General features: G+C 37.9%; 1 protein-coding gene across 1 annotated transcript; it reads right to left on the bottom strand.

Annotated features, from left to right (window-relative positions):
* Window positions 1–14,206: 14,206 nt before the first annotated feature.
* DMRTA1 (DMRT like family A1) lies at window positions 14,207–19,693 on the bottom strand. The gene is given in 3 exon segments (XM_038552536.1): window positions 14,207–15,556; window positions 19,011–19,201; window positions 19,203–19,693. Coding segments are annotated over 3 exon segments (1,530 nt in total). The 3' UTR covers window positions 14,207–14,708.
* Between the last annotated feature and the right edge of the window lie 1,367 nt (window positions 19,694–21,060).

Genomic DNA, 21,060 nt, shown 5'->3' with positions numbered 1-21,060 from the left:
GTTTATAGAATTAAAATTAGTGATCTCACTCTCACAAATCTGAGAAAGTATTTTTGTATTGCATGAATAAAGTGTTCTTCCTTTTTGTTATTTTTTAAAAGTTTTAAAGCCCAGAAAATTAAAAAGAAAAGGTAATACAAGGTAGCTATACTTCTTGAATTAAGTAAAATTGGCATTTTGTCATATTTAAGTTTTAACAAATAAAACATCAGAGATACAGTCAAGGGCCTACGTTACACTCCCTACTCCCATTCCCCCTTCAATCTTAGTTACAAATAACTAATATGAATCTTTATTATAACTAATCTGTTGGTACTTGTACTGCATATCCATCTGTAAATACAAAGTATGTATTGTAGTTTTAATTTTCAGAAATAGAATTATTCCATTATAATCACAATAAATGTATTTCATACCTAATCATTTCATGAGTTTTCTGTATTTCAGTATTTTTTTCAAGATTTTTTTTATTTGAGAGAGAGAGAGAGAGGAAGAGAGTGAGCAACCACAGGCCAGCAAGCACATGGGAGAAGGGGCAGAGGGAGAGAAAGAAGAAGATTCCCCACTGAACAGGTAGCCAGATTCTATTTGAGGCTTGATCCCAGAACCCCAGGATCATGACCCAAGCCAAAGTCAGACCTGAGCCACCCAAGGGCCCTAATTCAGTATTTTTGTCTTAAGACAAAATCCCTGTTGATACATAAAGATCCAACCAGTTCACGTTAACTGCTGTGTAATGGTTTACATCTTCCAATGATTATTTGGCCAACTTTATTGGTTCATAATAGTCATCTTTTGTGTGTTTTATATGTAATTTGTTATTTATCTTTGATTGTTTGCATACTACTGTTTAAAAATTAATTCTACTATAGTTCCATTCATCTGTCTTTTGGGATGTAGGTTTTTAGGATCTTGCTAAAGAAATATTCCCAAACTCCTTAAATATAAAGACAATCTCATATTATCTTTTAATCATTTCAAAGTTATACTTTTCACATATGAGCCTTTATTCTATCTGGGATTTATTTTTGCAATGAGGCTGTACTAGATATGTTCCTTTATACCACAGATCAACTCTCCCACTTCTCCATTCTATTCTGTGTCCCAAAGGTTGATCTATGTGGGCACATCACCCAGCTTCCTTTCCCTCTGGCTTCCAATTGGGTTTATTCAGTGAGAAGTCCCTGTAGGAGATCAGAGGGGGAAAGGCAAGTAAGGTTATGATTCTATTCAAGAAGTAGAACAGCTGAGGAAAAATGACTTAAAATGTGTATCAGTATAGTTCATGGTTTGAAAGTTATAAATTTTAATATTCTTCTTTAGTGATAACCTTTATATTTTCAACGTGCATACTTAAAATATTTCTAAGAAGTCCTAAAATTACTTAAAATCTGTTCTTCTCCACCCCAAAAAAGACAAAAATCTTACAAATACCCTTTTTCCCCACCTATATTTTCCATGTTGTTGCTTAGATCTATAGTCCCACATTTTTTTAATATTTAAAAAGTAGACAGAATAGTTAATAACATTTACTCACATATTTTAATTGTTTCTTTTTCTCTTTCTTCCACTACTGTACAACTGAATCTACTTTAGCTGTTATTCTCCACAATTTCCTTAATTTTCTATTCTTTGGACTCCTATAGACATATTTTGGAGCTCAATAGATTGAGAAAATCTATTTCCCACCATCATTCTAAATACCCATTTATCTTTTTCATTTCTTTATCTCTGTGCTTTCCAGATGAACTTCTCAGTACAATTTTCCAATTAGCTAATTCTTTTCTCAATGTTTTATTCCTAGAATTTTTAATTGTTTTTTATTATCTGTATCTGTTTTTTAGAAATACATTTCAGTCTGAATTTGTTTCATAAATTAATTTCTTTTTAACTGGTTTATCTACTTTTATATCTTTGAGGCTCTTAAATATATTAATTTTAATGTCATCTTCAAATCATCCTATTATTTGAATTTCATGGACATAATCTCATGTCATAATTGTTCCTTGAGATGGTCATATCCTGGAAATAGATTTCCTCATATGCATTAAAATTTTAATTTGCATGCCTATCGTTAGTGGGTAGTTCACTTTGCTTCTCTTCTTATTCTCTGTGTTCATTCTTTAGTACCTAATAGTTTTAAGCTTGCCTACATTGTACCCTCAAAACCTCCAATCTACAACCATTTATTATAATGGCACCTCAAGGCTCCTATTAGTGGTATCAAAGACCATAATAGAGCATGATCAGATACTGTTTACATGACTGTTTTCTCCTTCCTATCATCCCAGCTAAGGTATAACTCTAGGCAATTGTGGCAGCCTTTTTCAGCTTTCTTTCCTTGTCATGGAACCCTAGCCACATCCTCCAACTTTCATTCATCAACTTCTTTCTCTACTCATAAGCAGAAGGCACTATTGACTGACATTAGTCCAAAGCAATTGAATTCCCATTTGCCTCTCACCATTTCCCTAAAGCCCAAGAAATATGTACCTTCTCTTTATTACTGTCAGTTTCTGTTCTTTTCTACAAAAAATTTTATCTTGTTTTTGAACAGGACTATATGCATTTAATTTTTAAATAAATGCATTTTTATTTATCATTGCTATGTGTATTCATAGGAAGAGTAAATTGGCTTAAGCTGTGAACTCATAGCTACTGCTTGACCACGTGTTAAGACACACTGTTTTTTAATCAAAGTTATCATAATGCATTTAAAATCCACAGTGTGTTCCACCCAGGGAAATAGCCACAGGTTTCCACATTTGTACATAAAATAAAAACTAAAAAGACCAAAAATTACAAGACTTCATTTATACTGGTATTTTCAGGAAGTGTCGAGTGTATGTTAGAAAATATAAATTTTCAGGGTATCTGGATGGTGCAGTTAACTGTGACCCTTGGTTTCAGCTCAGGTCGCGATCTCAGGGTCATGATATTGAGCCCCTCATCAGGCTCTGCACTGAGCATAGAGTTGGCTTGAGGTCCTCTCTCTCTTTCGCTCTCTCTCACTCTTTGCCCCTTCCCCCATGTGCATGCACTCTCTCTCTCTCTCTAAAATAAATAAATAAAATCTTAAAAAAATAAAATATGAGTTTTCAAATCAAAAAATCAATAAATTATAAATTATGGAATGTGATACATGAACCAAAGTATCTGCATTAGTTTTGAAACTATGAAAGAGAATGACAAAAACTCAGAATATCAACAAGCACCAAGTCATACTCTTCCTGATTATTTAATTCAATAATAGTAACATTTTCTGCATGGAATACAAGTTGTGTGGGTATGTCCCGGCGGGGTGGTGGTGTATGTTTTGCCAAAGCAGTGAGACAAAAACCACAATTACAATTGGCAACTTTAATACCCTACTCTCAGCAATTCATAAAAGTACTAGACAAAAATCAGCAAGAATATAGATGTACTAGACAATACCACCAACCAACAGTACCTAATGGACATACATAGAACCAGCAACATACAACACAGAACAGTGAATACACTTTTTTTTCAAGAACCCTAGAAGGGGGATCCCTGGGTGGCGCAGCGGTTTAGCACCTGCCTTTGGCCTAGGGCACGATCCTGGAGACCCGGGATCGAATCCCACATCGGGCTCCCGGTGCATGGAGCCTGCTTCTCCCTCTGCCCATGTATCTGCCTCTCTCTCTCTCCCTGTGACTATCATAAATAAATAAAAATTTAAAAAAAGAACCCTAGAAGGGCATGAATACTATTAAAAAATAATAACAACACAGAACTGAAACAGTGTGCCAGAGCTCTTTGGCATTGACTAATCAATCATTGTGTCTCTAGAACTAAAATAGGTAGGAAATCTGAAAAAGTCATATTTCATTTGTCTAAGTAGAAAAATTCTAAGTCTGATAAAACTCCTTTAATCGCCATAAAAAAGTTAGTTTCCTCCACAAACTTCTAGGCTTGAACCTGTTTATAGCTCTAGAGCCTTTTACAGAAATTGAGGATGGGTCCACCTGAGGAGGGACCCTGCCACACTTTCAATACTTTCTTTATCTTTAAAAATATTTTATTAATTTATTCATGAGAGACACAGAGAGAAAGGCAGAGAAATAGGCAGAGGAGAAGCAGGCTCCCTGAGGGGAGCCTGATGCAGGACTCAGTCCTGGGACTTCAGGATAATGACCTGAGCCAAAGGCAGACAAGCAACCGCTGAGCCACCCAGGTACCTTGACTTTCAATAATTTAAACTATAAATCTTCCTCCTAGCTTTCTCCAAAAGGACACGAGCCAATTTACCAGGTGATTACACATCAGAGAAAGATCAATAATCATAATTTTCGGGGTTATTAGACAGTGACTATTTCCTGAGAACCCAAAATTATCACTGTGATCCACCAGGCTAGATAAGACTTAAGGAAGAGAAATGAGATCTAATCATCAATGACATTTTGGCTCAGATAAGTTTCACAGTGAAGTCAATGGATGCCCCAAATTACCCCATGTTTATTTCCTCTACTCTGGAAAGCATATTTGAAAGAGACATACTCAGCAATTGGTAGAATCCACATACTGGATCCCTGACCTACAGATTTAGGATGATTACAATAGCAAGTCTCAAATGGAAGTCTCTAGAACTTCCACTCTCAGCCACAGTAGTTTAAAAAAAAAAAAAAAAAGCAATAGCACATTCCTGGAGAGAATGATGTCAAGATTTCTGTCACCATCAAGGAGAGTCGTGCCATATCCCCACATCCCCATTCAACACACCTATTTGGTCTATGGGTAAGATAGATGGGTCTTGAAGCATGAGAGTGTACTATCATAAACTTAATTAGGTGGTAACCACAACTGTAGCTGTATTTCCAGATGTGCTTGTTTTATTGGGGCAAATCAGCAACTGCTCCGTTTTTCTAGTTTGAGACTATTGATCTCAAAAATACCTTTTCTCAAACTTAACCAAAGAGGAGAAAGACTTGTACTCCAAAAACTATAACATAGTGATGAAAGAAATTGAAGATGACACACACAAAAAGGAAAGATATTCCATGCTCATTGATTGGAAGAACCAATGTTGTTAAAGTGCCCATACTACTCAAAGCAATCCATAGATTCAATATAATTGTACATCATATGCAAAATAAGCTCAAGGGGCAGCTGGGTGGCTAAGTCAGTTAAGCACTGAACTCTTGATTCTGGCTCAGGGCATGATCTCAGGTCATGAGACTGAACACCCCCAGCAGCCTCTGTGCTCAGTGGGAAGTCTGCTGGGGATTCTCTCTCCCTCTGCCCCTCCTTCTGTTCCTCCTCCTCTAGCATGTGCATGCTCTCTGTCTCTCTCACTCTCACTCTTTCTCTAAAATAAACAAATAAGTCTTAAAAAAAAACCTTCAAAATGGATTAAAGATGTAAATGTGAGACCTGAAACCACAGAACTTCTAGAAGAAAATAAAGACAGTAATTTATTTGATGTTGGCCATAGAAATGTCTAGATATGTCTCCTCAGGCAAGGGAAAACAAAGCAAAAATAAACTATTGAGACTACTTCAAATAAAAAGCTTTTGCACAGGAAATCATCAATAAAACAAAAGGCAACCTACTGAATGGGAGAAGATATTTGCAAATAACATATTTGATAAAGGGTTAATATACAAAATATAAAAAGAACTTATACAATTTGACACACACACACACACAAAAACAAAAAAACAAAAAAACAAAAAACAAATAATCTGATTAAAAATGGCTGGGCCACCTGGATGGCTCAGTTGGTTAAGTGTCTGACTCCCGATTTCAGCTCAGATCATATTCCCAGGGTTGTAAGATTGGGCCTGCATCAGGCTTTGTACTCAGTGCAGAGTCTTCTTGAGAGTCTCTCTCCCTTTCCCTCTCCCTCTTCCTCTGCCCCTCTCCCTGCTTGTGTGAGCACACTCACACTTTCTCTCTCTCTCCCTCTCTCAAATAAAATAAATGTTTTAAAAATAAAAATGGCAAAGGACCTGAACATTTTTCCAAAGAAAACATAAAAATGGCCAACAGGGCAGCCCTGGTGGCTCAGCAGTTTAGCGCCGCCTTCAGCCCAGGGTGTAATGCTGGCGACCCAGGATCGAGTCCCACATCAGGCTCCCTACATGAAGCCTGCTTCTCCCTCTGCGTGTGTCTCTGCCTCTCTCTCTTTGTGTCTCTCATGAATAAATAAATAAAATCTTAAAAAAAATGGCCAACAGACACCTGAAAAGATGCTCAACATCACTCATCATTAGGGAAATACAAATCAATACCACAATGAAATATTACCTCATGCCAGGGGAAGTGGGTGGGGGGATGAATGAAATACATAAAGAAGATTAAAAGTACACTTATTATGATGAACACTAAGTAATATATAGAAATGTCAAATCATTACATTGTATCCCTGAAATTAATATGACACTGTATGTTAATAAAAAATAAATGACAAAACTGAAAAAAATACTTTTTTCTCTGTACTTGTTAGTAAAGGCCATCGGAACAGTAATGTACTTTAGTGTTCCTCCTTAGAGATCTATCAACTCTCTCTCTCTCTGATAGTCTAGTCCACTGGGAATTTGTTTCTCTTCTCTTCAGGACATCAAGCAAGCTCACCACATAGACGATATCATACCAATTGAACCAGGTGAGTAGAAAGAAGTAAAAACACTAGATATCTTGTTAAGATGTATGCATGCCAGAGAATGGGAAAACAAACACCATAAAAATTCAGATATGTTATCTGAAAATTCCAGGGTATCAGTGGTCTGATGCATAAGAAATAAGTCTTAAAAATGGTAAGCATGATTCTCCCTCTAAGAGATGGACTTCTGAATTTGGGTTGTGATAGATCCCTGAATTGAGCATCTTACTTCAGCCTATTTATCGAATAACTCAGTAAATGGTGTGCTTGGGTTCCAGATCAAAAAGAAGTTCTGCAGCAAAGTCAGTTTTCCATTCAACCTGTTTCACCATTTGGGTCGCATGACTCTGCATATTTATTAGTGCTTGAAGTGTCTACAGCAGTTAAGGATCCTAAGGGAAAGCTTTGGTTAACTTCTACAGATAAATCAGAGAATACTCTTCTTGGACTTTGAGAAAAGTTATGCTTCCTTTGCAGATAATCCTTTTCATTTGAGAAACAGCTTCTGCCTTGTTACTGGATCCTTCTAGAGTCCTAACACTTAATATTGGCCATTAAATAAACACGTGATTTTATATACTTATAGGTGTTGTCTGACCTGCCAAGCCCTCTATAGCACTACTTAGTCAAGTGGAAATAATATATAGGTTTTTCTCCCCAAGTTTTGAAGTCACAAACAGGTTGAATAAAAAGCGGCTCATATTTTCATGGTTCATACTCCTGCCACACTTCCTCCTCTTTTTCTAATGTGAAGTTGTCTATGACAGCAGAATAAGAAAGAACAATTTGGTACTTATTCACAGATTCTGCACACTATCTGAGCACTATCTGGAATGAACAGTTGCAGTACTCCAGGTATAGCTGTGAAGGATAGCAGTGAAGAAAATCTTTCCAATGGGAAGAACTTCAAGTTGTGCACTTAATTGTTCATTTGGCCTGAAAGGATAGATAGATAGAGGTACATATCTAAAAATGAGTCATGACCAGTGGCTAACAGTTTGGTTTTACAAACAGAAGAAACATAATTGGAAACAAGACTTAAGAAAGAAATATGTGGAAAGAGCTCTCCAAGTAGGCACAAATATAAGAATCTTTTTGTCCCATACAGATGCTCATCAAATGGCAATCTTAGAAGAGGAAGATCTTAATAATCATATGCATGAAGAGACGCATTCTTTTCCCATTCTTTTATCCTCATATTTGCTCAATTGGCTCATGAAGACAGTGATCATGGAAGCAGAGATGGAGCTTGTGTATGGGCTCAGCAACACAATTTCCACTCACCAAGGCCAATTTGGATAGAGCCACTGCAGAGTACCCAACCTGCCAAGAGCAAATATCAACACTGAGCCCCTAAAATGGCACTGTTCCCTAGGGGAACCAGCCAGCCACCTGGTATCAGGTTGATTACACTGGATAACTTCCATCATTGAAGGAGTAGCTCTTTGTTCTCGCTGGAAAAGACATTTATGCTAGATATAGTTTTGTCTTTCCCACTCTCAATGTTTCTGCTTAAACTGCCATCTGTGGGCTTACAGAATGCTTTGTTCACCTTCATAGTATTCCATACAACATTGCTTCTGATAAAGAAACTCACTTTATAGCAAATGAAGTACAACATTGGTCTCATGCTCATGGACTTCTCTGGTATTATTATGTTTCCCTCATCCTGAAACAGCTGGCTTAATAAAATTATGGAATGGCCTTTGGAAGACTCAGTTATGGCACCAGCTGGTGACAGCACTTTATGGTACTGGAATAATGTCCTCCTGGATGTAAGATATGCTTTGAATCAGCTATAAACATGTAGCGATATTTCTCTGATACCAGAATTCATGAGTTTAGGAATCACAAGAAAGATATGGAAATGGCTCTTCTCATATTAATGATATGATTCACTAGAAACTTTCCTTTTGTTGTTTCTTTTTTCTACAACTTTTGGCATTTTTGCTTTACAAGACTTACTTCCTAAAGGAGAAAGGATTTCACCAAAGAATACCACATTTTACTAGAATCTGAGACTATCATTGGCTACTTGGGTACCTCTTAACACTGAAATAACAGAAAAGAAACAGGGAGATTATTTCCAGCATGCAAGAGATCCTCAGGAATGTTAGTCTTCCCATACTTTATGGTAAAAGATAATAAGATCTTACAGCAACTCAATAAATATAGGGCTGTAATGGCACAGATTCTTCAGGAATGAAGATGTTCCATCAAGTAAGGAACCACAATTAACTGAGACACTTGCTAGGGGTGAAGAATATGAAATGGGGAGTAAAAACAAGGAAGTTATCAATACCATCTATGATCCCATTATTAGTTACAAACACGAAGGCACTGGTATATAAGATTTCTTCCTTGCTTCTAAGTAAGTGTGTGCATGCATCCACAGGCCAAATTTCCCTCTCTCCAACATAAGATTTATTAATAGTGGTTAACTATATCAGAACTGTTACCCTTATTTTACTGAAAGGAAACAAATGACTAGGAGTTTAATTAACCTGCCTAAGTCATCTAGCCAAATCCATCCTAAGTCTCAACTCTGGAATAAGTTCTCCTTTTAGAAAAACATACTGATGAAAAATATGTTAAAGTTTAACTTCAGTGTTCTCCAAGTCCTTTTTGAGCCCTTTTCTTCTTCCTTATGCCATGTAGACCAACTGACCTCATGCTAACCTCTATACCACTTAACCCCTTGTAAATCATGCACTGTTCTGTCTCTTCCTTTTGTATCTACTCCTGAGACCATCATATAGGAAAAGTTCTGATGAACAAAACTGCAATGTGTTTTATTGAAAAATAATGGTTGGGTGTTTTCATCATCTTAGAATTGAAAGTCATTTATTTAACAAATATTCATCATTTTTCTGGTTTGCTTTATAAATGATTGAGTTCCAACACTGAAGTAGTACTGAAAATCTCATCAATCAGGTTGCCGAATGGTAATTTCTACATGGTATTTTCAGTGAGTAGAAGACACGTTTGTTATACAAGGCAGCCATTCCACTCTTGGACAGCTGCTAACTGCCAAAGAGTCCTTCCTTGTGTTCCTCTGAATCCTCTTTCCATGTAACTTTTACTTTCCATGCCACTATACTCTACAGAATGACCCCAATTCATTTTTCTCATATGCTAGCTCTTTAAAATGTTTTCACTTATACTATTTCTAACACTTTCACATAAAACACTACCACCACCATAATCACCACTTAGCATCTTATATCTCTGTTTTATTAAGAGTTTTAGAATTACTCTTAGTGTATGCCACTCAGAACTGATCATGACTTCGGCTAATACCTAGCCAACTGATATTCCAGAGTACAAGTACTCTCACCTCCCTCATTCCACACTACTCTTATTCATGTAATCTAATATCAATGGACTTTCAGCATATGCATGTTATATGGTAAACTCATGGTGAATTTACCCATCAGCAAATAACACTACTTTTTGTTCTCCTTAAAATTTGATATAAATCCAGGTCTCTCTTCCCTACGTGTGCAGTTGATTTTTTTTTTTAATATTCCTAGGATTTTGAACACTATATCAGTTCACTTGAATGAGAGTTAGAGGGTGGGAATCAACCATTTAAAACCCATTCTGTCCTCCAAAAGATCAGCTGCCCTTCTCAGATGTGTGTTGTCCATGAATAAGATAACAATGAAATGTATTCCTTCATCTACTTGGTTGACAAAAAATTTAAAAATGGTCAAGTACAGGAATCTAAAACCCTTCCTGCTTGACATGGATTTTCTAATTAATATTTTTTAGTATGCCTGTTCGACTTTCTATATATTTCCTCCTAATTGTATCTATTTCTAGTCTATTTTTCTTTTTTTTTAAGATTTTATTTATTCATTCACGAGATACACAGAGAGAGGAAGAGAGAGGCAGAGACACCGGCAGAGGGAGAAGCAGGCTCCATGCAGGGAGCCTGATGCAGGACTCGATTCTGGGACTCCAGGATCATGCCCTGAGCCAAAGGCAGGCGCTAAACCGCTGAGCCACCCAGGGATCCTCTATTTTTCTTAAATAAACTTGTCACTAAGATGGAGTTTAATAAATATTCAATATTTTAAGCAATTTTTTGACATAGATGTTTTGATATGGCCACATTTATGATCCTTAAAGCTATGAGCATCCTCATAAGGCTACGTAATGTGGCCATTGCGACTTGAGAATACTGCAACAATCTAAAAAAATTAAAACCTCAGTTTTTTTTAATTACCAAATTAGCAAAAGAAACAGATTTCATAGTTTTCTTCCCTTTCATCTTGTCTTTCCTTGAATTTCCCATCACTAACATGGAGTTCAGAAAGGGGAAATGGCAATTCATTTCTCTCATCTGAAGAATACTTAGTAAGCAAAAAACAAACAAAAAAGATTATTTTAATGTTTGGCACAACTGCTCTGAAGTGTCACACCAAAACAGCTTGAATTTGGAGGGGACAATGCCAAATAAGTAAGGGCTAGCTCTGCAATGCAGGCATCTATAATAGGACTATTTATTTGGAGATGCGTGGAAAAGAAGAAAGGATCTGAGCAGGAACTTTTCCCATTATCCTTGACCTAAAGGATGAGCGTCTTCACTTAAGATCACGCTGCCCAAAGGAAAAGCTTTGCTTTTATGAAGCTGATGATGCACTTCATCTCATTTTGTACAGAGGAGAATGATTCTATTTACAGTGGTAAATAATTAAGTGCTTTATGCCAAGCCTCTCTTGTATTGTGAAGGCTTTTTAACTTCAAAGAAAAACAATGGTCTAAGGAAACTGCATTTAAAATAAATAAATAAAGAGATGAATGAATAGGCCACTTCATGTTTCTTAGTTCTAAGTTCACAGGAATTTCTAAGAAGGAAGGTCTTAAAATCCCCAAGATCTTTTTGTTTCAGCAGAAGTTGCAGGGAAAAAAAGTAGATCACTTCACTCACATGCTCTTCAATTGTCCCTGCAACTCTAACCCATTTTCATAGAATAGCCAGATGAGAGCTTAGACCAGGAGGCCTATACATGGACTCAGAGGAATTCCAAAAGCTCACCACTGGGATTAGGAAATATCTTTGATCCAGAGGCCACAAACTAGGGTGACTTCCATGCATCCATTCAATGGAACAAAAGCTTTCTCTTTGCCCACCTCTTTCACTTATAGACAAGTTGTTTACCTCTCAAACAAATTGCCCTTCCCTAAACACACTACATGGAAACAGATACTGTTCCCTCTGTGTAGTCAGTAGTTTAGGAGCTCAGGCCTCAAGCAGTATCCATAGGCATAAACTTCATGATTACACAGAACTCACTGATGTACCAACATTATCAAACAGTACCAACACTGCATAATTGGATGTTTTTGTACACATGGTAACAGAGACTATGAGCACTTTGAGGTGAGGTCTTGAATCTTATTAACCACTTTATCCCCTGTGTGTAGCATAGTGCCTGGCACAAAGTAGGTGCTTAATAAATAGTTGTTGAATAAGCAAAATTCTAAGCTAATAGTTTCTTTTTATGTTTAATTCAGTCATCGAAAACTATTACTTGAACACCTATTATCCACCAGATACTATACAAAGCTGTGATGGGACAAACAGACATGAATCCTTCCCAGACCTTATAGTCTAACTGAAATTGGTGAAGTAACTTCTACTCCTGATGACTGTCTCTATTATGGTAACCTTGGGAATGGGCAATACTACTGCTAAGCCTCAAATTCCTCACATTCAATTTAATGTTGAACAAAATGACCTACTCTATAAGCTTATTTAGTACTAAAATTATTGTAAAGCGTATGAAATGTATAAAGCATTATGTAAATTAACTTGTTTTAAGAGTATAAAATTATTTTTTAAACTTGAATGTGATTCAAAATGGATATTTCCCCAGTTCAAAAGCAATTCAGGGGGATCCCTGGGTGGCTCAGCGGTTTAGCGCCTGCCTTTGGCCCAGGCCATGATCCTGGAGTCCCGGGATTGAGTCCCATATCGGGCTCCCTGCATGAGGCCTGCTTCTCCGTCTGCCTGTGTCTCTGCCTCTCTCTCTCTGTGTTTCTCATGAATAAATAAATAAAATGTTTTTTAAAAAAAAAAAAGCAATTCAGCCTCTCAAATGGATATATGCACATCATTATATAAACCACATAAAATACCCAATGACTCTAGCTAGCATTGTTTTATTTTCAACAAGATTTCTAATGCAAAATGTAACTTCCTTGAGTGCACAATAGTTTATATTTGTTATCCTCTATAGGATCTAGTACTTTTCAAAAAAATAGCATTTGTAAAATGAATCAATGCAATGGAAACAATTTAAGAATCACCAAGAATCCTAAACTGAACAGTGAATGGCATTTAGAGATTTGAGAACCCTGTGAAATTATATGCAAAACTGTGTTTGGCCATCATGCAGAGTTCTTTGGTTTCACCAGTCTCAGAGAAATCTATTATTCAAAATGATTCCTTCACTCAGTATATATTAATTGAATATCAACTACTTGCCAGGCATTGTATTATGGTTTAGGCTTAGAATCTAAAACTTTTTTTTATAAATAATGAATACTAATTACAACAAATCTTTACAAGATCTGCTTTCTCATATTCACACCACTAAAAATAATGCATACTGTATTAAATATATCTACATCTTAAATCATCATCAGATACTATGCATGTAATATGATATTTGCTGGTAAAATATAGATGTGTGTGAATGTGTGTGTACACACACACATACATATAATTTAAGAAATTTTTTTAGTGTATCATGTTGTTCAAACTGTTTAAACTATTTCTAATTCATCAACCATCTTACACCACAGCTGGGTTTTCATTTATTCCTAACAGTAACAATGAAGCTACTATCTTCAAAAAAGTGATGACATATAAAAAAAACTTCATGAAATTGTTTTATAAGCCATTTTCTCAGGAACATTCCACTTACTGAAATAAACAGCTTTTGTATGCTCCAGATGGAGAGCAAAAATATTATTAAAATCTCAAGGAGTCCTCTAAAATTTAATGATAATATTATCTCCTTTATAAATTTTATCTCTCCTCAATGTATTAAGCATCATCTACCTATAGTCAATCAATATTTATCGGAATAAGTATTTACATTTTCTGAATAAGACTATTTTTACCTTTGAGAAGGGCTGCTCCCATATTCTTGCCACAAACATACAGAAAGGAGTATTTCTCCAGAAACAAAGATTAAAATCCTAACCCACAGTAGATGTTCACTTTATAATATAAAAGTTTCTATGTAGCATGATCCAAAATGACTGTTTCAAAAGAAGTTTAGCTTAGCTTATACTACTAAGAAACCATTCATTTCAAATTCCTACACTCTACCAGAACTTAGATGCAATTAATGATAGTGGCCAGGAGATGGTGCAGTCTCATTTCCTAAAATTTACTTCATAGGTTTCGTATAATTTACAAAGTTTAAAGAGAAATGTTTTGTTAATGGCACTTGTTATCACAAATAGTAGATACGAATGAAAAATAAGACAGTCAGAAAAAAATAAGGAATTTAAATTTCCCAAAAGTTTTACTTATTATTAATCACTTATATGTGAATAAAATGCTTTAAAAAAGCTTGAATAGCTTTTTTCTCTCCCATTTACAAGGAATAGACGGAAAGAAAAAGTTCAAAGTAATAGTCATTTGGAATTACCTCAACTTTTTAATTTTTCCTTTCAGTTTATTTTATATGTTGGGTTGCTTTACACTCATAAATGTATTTTACAACTATAAATTCAATTTTTCAATAAAATAAAAACAAGTATAGTTTTAAAATAGGGATTCTACAACCGATATTTTAGGGAGATAATTCATAAAGGTAAAAATATTTCCTGAAATGACTTTATTCAAGGCACATATAATGTTTAAATGCTTCTTTCACTTAATAAATGCTGAAGAAGAATCCTTAGATCTTAAATTTATCATATTGGCTGTAAAAAAAAATAGCATTTTAAGGTCTAGTAAGCCTCTCACATACATAGCGTACATATTAATAGATGTGGGTGTGTGGGTTGTGTTGCCTGCTTCTAGAAATACTCCAGAAAGGGAGAATAGGCAGAAATATTACAGATTGTCCTGATTTGGCCTGGAATACAATCTGCCACCAGTTACTGAGTCTTTGCTGGGAAGGTAGGAAGACTCCCTAATCATTCCTGAAAAGGCATAATCCAAAGCAGGCCGAAAAGGCAATGCTGGTACCAACCCCGGAGTTAGGTAAGGAGACATAAAACCAGAGAGCCCTCTTCCTGGAGAGGAATATGCCAGGCGTAATGGATTGATACCTAGTCTAGGATTTAAGCTGTAGACACCTGAATCACCTCCATAAGAAGCAGAAGCAGTTTGAAGAGGAGAGAAAGCTGATTTATTCCCCAGAGTTCCGAAACCAATTCCACCTAAACTAAAGTTTGAAGCTCTCTGAAAAGCTGTATTTTCCAATTCTCCTGAGTTTGCTAAGTCCCTGGTGTCTGGTTGATGTTCTCTCCCATTTAGGACCTGTTCAATGGCTTGAACCACATCTCCTTTGCAGAAGCGTAAAATGCCTTCTAGCCGGCTACGCCTATAACTTGGGAAAATCCTGGTTAGGATATCAAGAGGGTCTCTTGGTCTTGAGGACAGCGTGGAAAGGCTGGCTCTGGTAGCAGTGAAGTCTTTGGCCCACTCACTTTCATTTCCTGATTCCAGATCAGATGATGACAGGGACCTGGGACTCTCTTCCCCTCCTGATAGCTCCCCGGGGTGAAGAGGCTGAATAATATCTTCCTTGTTTGAGCTTTCTGAAATAGATGGCCTGATGTTTTGTTTTCCAATGACCCCATTAGACTTAGGAGATGATCCCAGAGAACGCTGATGGGATTTAGAGACTGGCTCTTGTTGTCCATTCTGGCATGAGTCACATTTACTCTCTTTTAGTTCTGGAGGAAAAAAAGGAAATCGAATAAAGGAAAACTTCCCAAAATACAGACAGTATTGCCTATTTGAAAATAATGTTGGATAAAATAATTGATTAACTCACAGTATATTATTAATATTTATTTGCTGAAAGAGACCTTAATCAATCAAAATTTTAAAATGTCATTCAGAAATGCAGGCATTGGAATAGCAGGAAAATGCTATCTATTAGGTCATTCCAAGATCACAAAATTATATAACATACAAATGCTATAGTTAATTTAGGAATCAGAAGATAAATGTCTATTATTACCCCCCAACTACTAACGTGAAACCAATATTTCACACTATTTGCCCCATTTAGTGTTTTGAGATTTTCCTAATTTCCCCAAATTTCATTGTTATTCCAGTGAGATTTTTTTCAAAATAACACTATTCAAAGAGAACTAAATAAAATGATTGTTTAGATAAGATGTCATAGGAAGGAACAATCTCAGTATGAAAATGAATATTCTATTTATAACTAAGTTTCAATGTATTTTTTTTTAATGCTCACATTTCAGGTTCCAATTAAGCTACCTGAATAATGTGAAAAACAACAAAGTTCTTCATTTCACTTCAAATCTAAACCAATAATGACCACTGCTGTATCAATCTCAAATCATACCAGAACTCACATTTCATTTTATGTGAGAGATGATGCAGACTTGGTATTTTTCATAGTCCCTTGTGAAATTAGGACTTTCTTTTTCAATCCCTAGGAAATGTCCAAAAGAGTTTACAGTCAAATTGTTTCTTAAAGAAAATTACAAAATGCACTATTGCAATCTGTATGTATCTTCAAAGTGTCTTATAAAAACAACATATGAGTCATTTGCTTCAAATCACAACTCCTTTCCAATATTAAGGACAGTTTTCCAAAAACATTTTATATAAAAATCCAATTTCATACATCAAAATGGTGAGTATATTAATATTCATAAAATAGTAACAGTAATGTCCTTTTGTACAGTTCATGCCAGGAAAATAATAATAATTTATACTTATACTCCACTAAATAAGTTTTATTTTGGTTTACATTTCCTCTATCCTATAGACATATTTTGTCTCTCTTTCCAACAAAAAGAGTAAATTGTCAAGTGAGATTACTCAGAGTATTTCTGTCAAACTTTCTTTTTCTAAAATGTTATAAATTCAACAAAACAAATTACTGCCTAAAGCAGTGATTCTCACACATAATTTGCAACCCTCCTAGGGTTTCTCAAGAAGGAGTCCTAAATTCTAAAGAAGTACCTATATTTTAAAAATAAGTAACTGTGTGCAATTTAACACTTTGAGGGCTAAAATTCTGTCATTGTATTAAACAGATGACAAAAGAAAAGATGTTGCTCCTGCAAAACTACAAATATTCTCTAGTATTTTCAGCTTTAAAAGAAACAAGGAAACTTTTCTAATGAAGTCTACCAAATGGAGATAGATTGGCCTTAGTTGACCATTACATTTTATTTCTAACTATGACTGATTAAATATGCCCCCAGAACATGTAAGGTATCAAAATTTCATGTCTACAGCAATTTACACACAAAACAATTTTTATTAGGGTACTTGTACTCATACGGTACAATATAACGCAATAGATTGCATAAGACGCTGGAAATAAGGTATCTTTAAGATACTATGATATCATTTACATCATCTCTCTGTTTTCTCAACTCCTGTATCAGATTTTATTTCTTTAGTTTTATCATTGTGTATTTTGTCTAGTGTTGGATACATATAGTCTTCCTTCTTTTGTATATAGGGGTTTTTTGTGTGTAGAAAAATCTTATTCACTTCTGAATCACTGTTAGTCTTTGTCTAATGAGTGAGTGAATTAAAAAGACTACTGCAGCTCAAGGATATTGGGTAAGAGAATGCAGTCAGTCTAGAAAAGCTATACACATGGCTTTTCAAAAAAGGAAGTAAACTGAGGCAAAGAATAAAATAAAATACTTGACCCTATCAAACAGAACACTCTGGTTTACTCCTCCCCCCACAAAAAGATCATATAAAATCAATGTCTAGCAGAGAGGTATTAGCCACATTTCACTGTCAATTTACAGTGTTTTAACTTTTACTTCTTTTTATAGCAGTTATTATTTGCTTAAATGAATTTGTTCTCCAGCACTCTGATTTTTTATGAGAAATGTTTAGTCTATTTTGTCCACTGAAATAAACTAGGACATGGGCAAAACATTGGCATAGGTGAACACAAAGTCATATAAGCCTTATTTAAATACAAAGAGTCTTTTTCAAAAATACATCTTGCAATCCAAAAAGATCTGCAACTTTCACAATTCAGGGAAGTGTTCTAATTAATAACTTACTTTTCATTACTATAGAATTTCATTTGCTACAACCTATCTTGAATTTATACAAAAATACTGAAATGACTTTTACACTACTAGTGTTACCTGCAGAGGGCTGGGAAATTCACTAAAATAAACTGAGATTTACATCAGCAGGAAAACTTAATTTGAGGTAACTCTAGTTTTATATATATATATATATATATATATATATATATAAACTTTATATATATATAATATGTATATAATATATATAATCCCACTGTCAAGTGGGATTACTCAGAGTATTTGTCAAACTTTCTTTTTCTCAAATGTTATAAATTCAACAAAACAAATTACTGCCTAAAGCAGTCATTTTCACACGTGTGTGTGTGTGTGTGTGTGTGTGTATCTTTTTTACAGAACACGGGATGAAGATGATTTGTGGCCAATAAAAAAGAGGGAAAAATTAAAATATAAGGGACGATATAAGAAATCTCTATTATTGGATTTTAAAATTCTTCTTCCCAATGGTTTTACAAATCCAGAAAGCCCAAAGTTCTTTCCTATGGGAAAGAGCTGAAACTTCAAATTTAGAGCTTTCTACACTTTTGGAGACTAACCAACAGTTGCAAGGTGGTGCTTAAAAATTTTAAGAGAAGGAAAAGAGGTGAAAAGAGGTTTGGTGGTTTTCAGACTCTTCCCCACTTCTAGCTGGCACCAAAGGTTTTTTGCCCCAAAGATGAAGAACTGTAGTCCCAACCTTCAGGGAATTTCCCAGCAAGACTGGAAGATTAACTCTGGTTTTATTGCTGAAAAGAGTATATATAGAGCAAGCCTAAAACCCAGCTTCTCTCACCAAGCTTTTCACCCAATGCCCACTTCCTTGCAAGTTCCAGCTCACCCGAAGTAATAGTCCCCGGGGTGCAGACTCTACTCCTAGCCTGAGTCGCCCGTGGGACTGTTCCTCACTGCACTCTTACATTGTTATCCTGTCGCCCAAGGGTACAGGGCACCCTTCCTAGTACAGAGCAGTTTCCCTGAACTCGAACGAACGCTTCTTCTAAACAACTTTTCTTGCCCATCGCCGAGGCCTGGCTTCTTGTTTCCAGGAGTCTGTCTGCTCTGCAAAGCGTCAGGACCGACTCACCTTGTTTGGGCTCCGTGTCATCCGGCCGGCCCACCTGGAGAGCAGCGGCCGCCAGACCCGCCTGCCTCGAGGCACCGAGTCCCAGCGGCGTCCCCGTCCCCGTGCCCGCCCCCGCCCCCGCCCCCGCCGCAGGGCCGCTCGGGGCCCCGGCCTCCTCGGCTCTGCCGCCGCCTCCGGCCGCCCGACCCGGCCGCAGGGTCCGGGCACAGCAGCCGCTGCAGCCCCCGGGCCTCGCTCTCCTCCTGCGCCTGCTGCCGGCGCAGCGCCACCTGTGCGGCCATGACGCGCTGGCGCTCGGCTATCAGGGTGCACTTGGCACACGCGCAGTCCCGCCAGCGGCAGAAGCGCTTGTGGCCCTTGAGCGCCGACACGACGCCGTGGTTGCGGCAGCGCGCGCACTTGGGCGTCCGCGGGTAGCCGCAGCCCGCCGCGCCCACGGCCCTCTCCAGCCCCGGGGCCGCCGCGCAGCCCCCGCCCGCCGTGGCGGCCGCGGCTGCCCGCAGGAACAGGCTGGGGGGCCGCAGGAACGTCGGGGGCAGCGGGATGGCCGGGGGGAGCGGCACCGCCGGAGACGGAGACGGGGGCGCGGGCGCGGGCGCGGGCGCGGCCGCCAGCAGCCCCGGGGCCAAGTGGGCTCGGCCGCTGCCGCCGCGGTCCCCGCGGCCACACGGCGACGGCTCCATTCCCGACGGTGTCTGGCGAGCCAAGGGCGCCGTCCGCAGTCACCCTGCCCCGGCCGCGGTCCCGCTGCCTCCCTCCCACACACGGACCAAGTGCGGCACGATCCCCGCGGCTGCTGCAGACGCTGAGGGGCGCAGATGGCCAGGGAGCCTCGCCGGGTCCCGGGGCGCTAAGTTAGTGCCCCTCGGCTCGGCGCGCTCCCCGGCTGCGCGGCCGAAGGCAGGCCGGAGACGCTGCCACGCCCACCGGGGAGCGAGCCGCCAGCTCCCTGGCCGCGGGAGGGCGGGCCGGCCGGCAGCGGGCCCGCCTGCGGGGAGGGACGGGACACACAAGAAACCGTCTTAGGGGCTGGCTGTCAAGGCCCCTTCCCCGGGAAAGCACTTCTCCCCCCGCTTGCCTCCCCTTGAATTCCTCAATGTACATTTTTGTGAAATAATCAAGCCCTCTGCCGGCCTTTTACTGCCCTTCTTAAGTTAAGCAAAATTGGAAGTTCTTTCCTCAGTCCCATGCTTCTCCCAAGCAAGTTTGAAGATCTGGGTGTGGAGTTGTTGTTTTTTGTTTGTTTGTTTGTTTTTTCTTTTCCTTTTCCCAGGTGAAGTATTCAGGATGGTGGCATGGCCAATATTAATGAAAAAGCACAGCTTGATGAATGGCAAGTACCCATCTGGAAGATGCCTTATGTTAAATGGGTCTTAGGACTGCATCAAAACAATGGATAAATATGAAGGGAATTGATTCACATTCCGATTCTTCTCGTTCATGACATTCATTATTTACAAATGCAAATTTGGATTGCATGTATTGCTGTATTTATAAATGCTACTGCCCAAAGAAGTCTATGCATTTATGTGGAACTCTATGCACAACAATTGTGTTAAAGCTGTTTCAAAAGTACTTCATATTTCTATTGTAGAATACTGGAAAAGGTTGCTTAGACCATTCTTTAAATATGCCATCATAATATGCACTCTTAAAATACGCATTTAATGCCCTTAATTATAAGAAAAGATCATACTGCTTTTAAACCAAAAGAGCATTTGAAGCAGAAAATTCCCAAGTGCTTGTTCTTAATGCAAAGGAGAGTTGGGACTCTCTCTCCTCAGTTCTTCAAAATAATATTCAACTACCTTGACAAGCAATTCATATTTTAGCCCTAAAATGGCTATAACAATGACATTTTTACCATCACAACCACTAAGACAACCAAGGCACACATTGCTAATCCATCTGGGCTTTCTCCTGCCTGCCCAGTTCAAATCATCACCACCGTCACCATCCTACCATATCAACATCCTAATATCCTATCATAGAGGTTTCCACTCCTTCCTAAGCACTAGAACTACCTAGGGAACTTTTAAAAGATATAGAT

This window comes from Canis lupus, chromosome 11 (genome assembly GCF_011100685.1).
Source record: "Canis lupus familiaris isolate Mischka breed German Shepherd chromosome 11, alternate assembly UU_Cfam_GSD_1.0, whole genome shotgun sequence".
Classification (NCBI taxonomy): Eukaryota; Metazoa; Chordata; class Mammalia; order Carnivora; family Canidae; genus Canis; species Canis lupus.
Note: the sequence above shows the minus strand (reverse complement) of the source record. Positions and strands in the feature narration are given on the sequence as shown.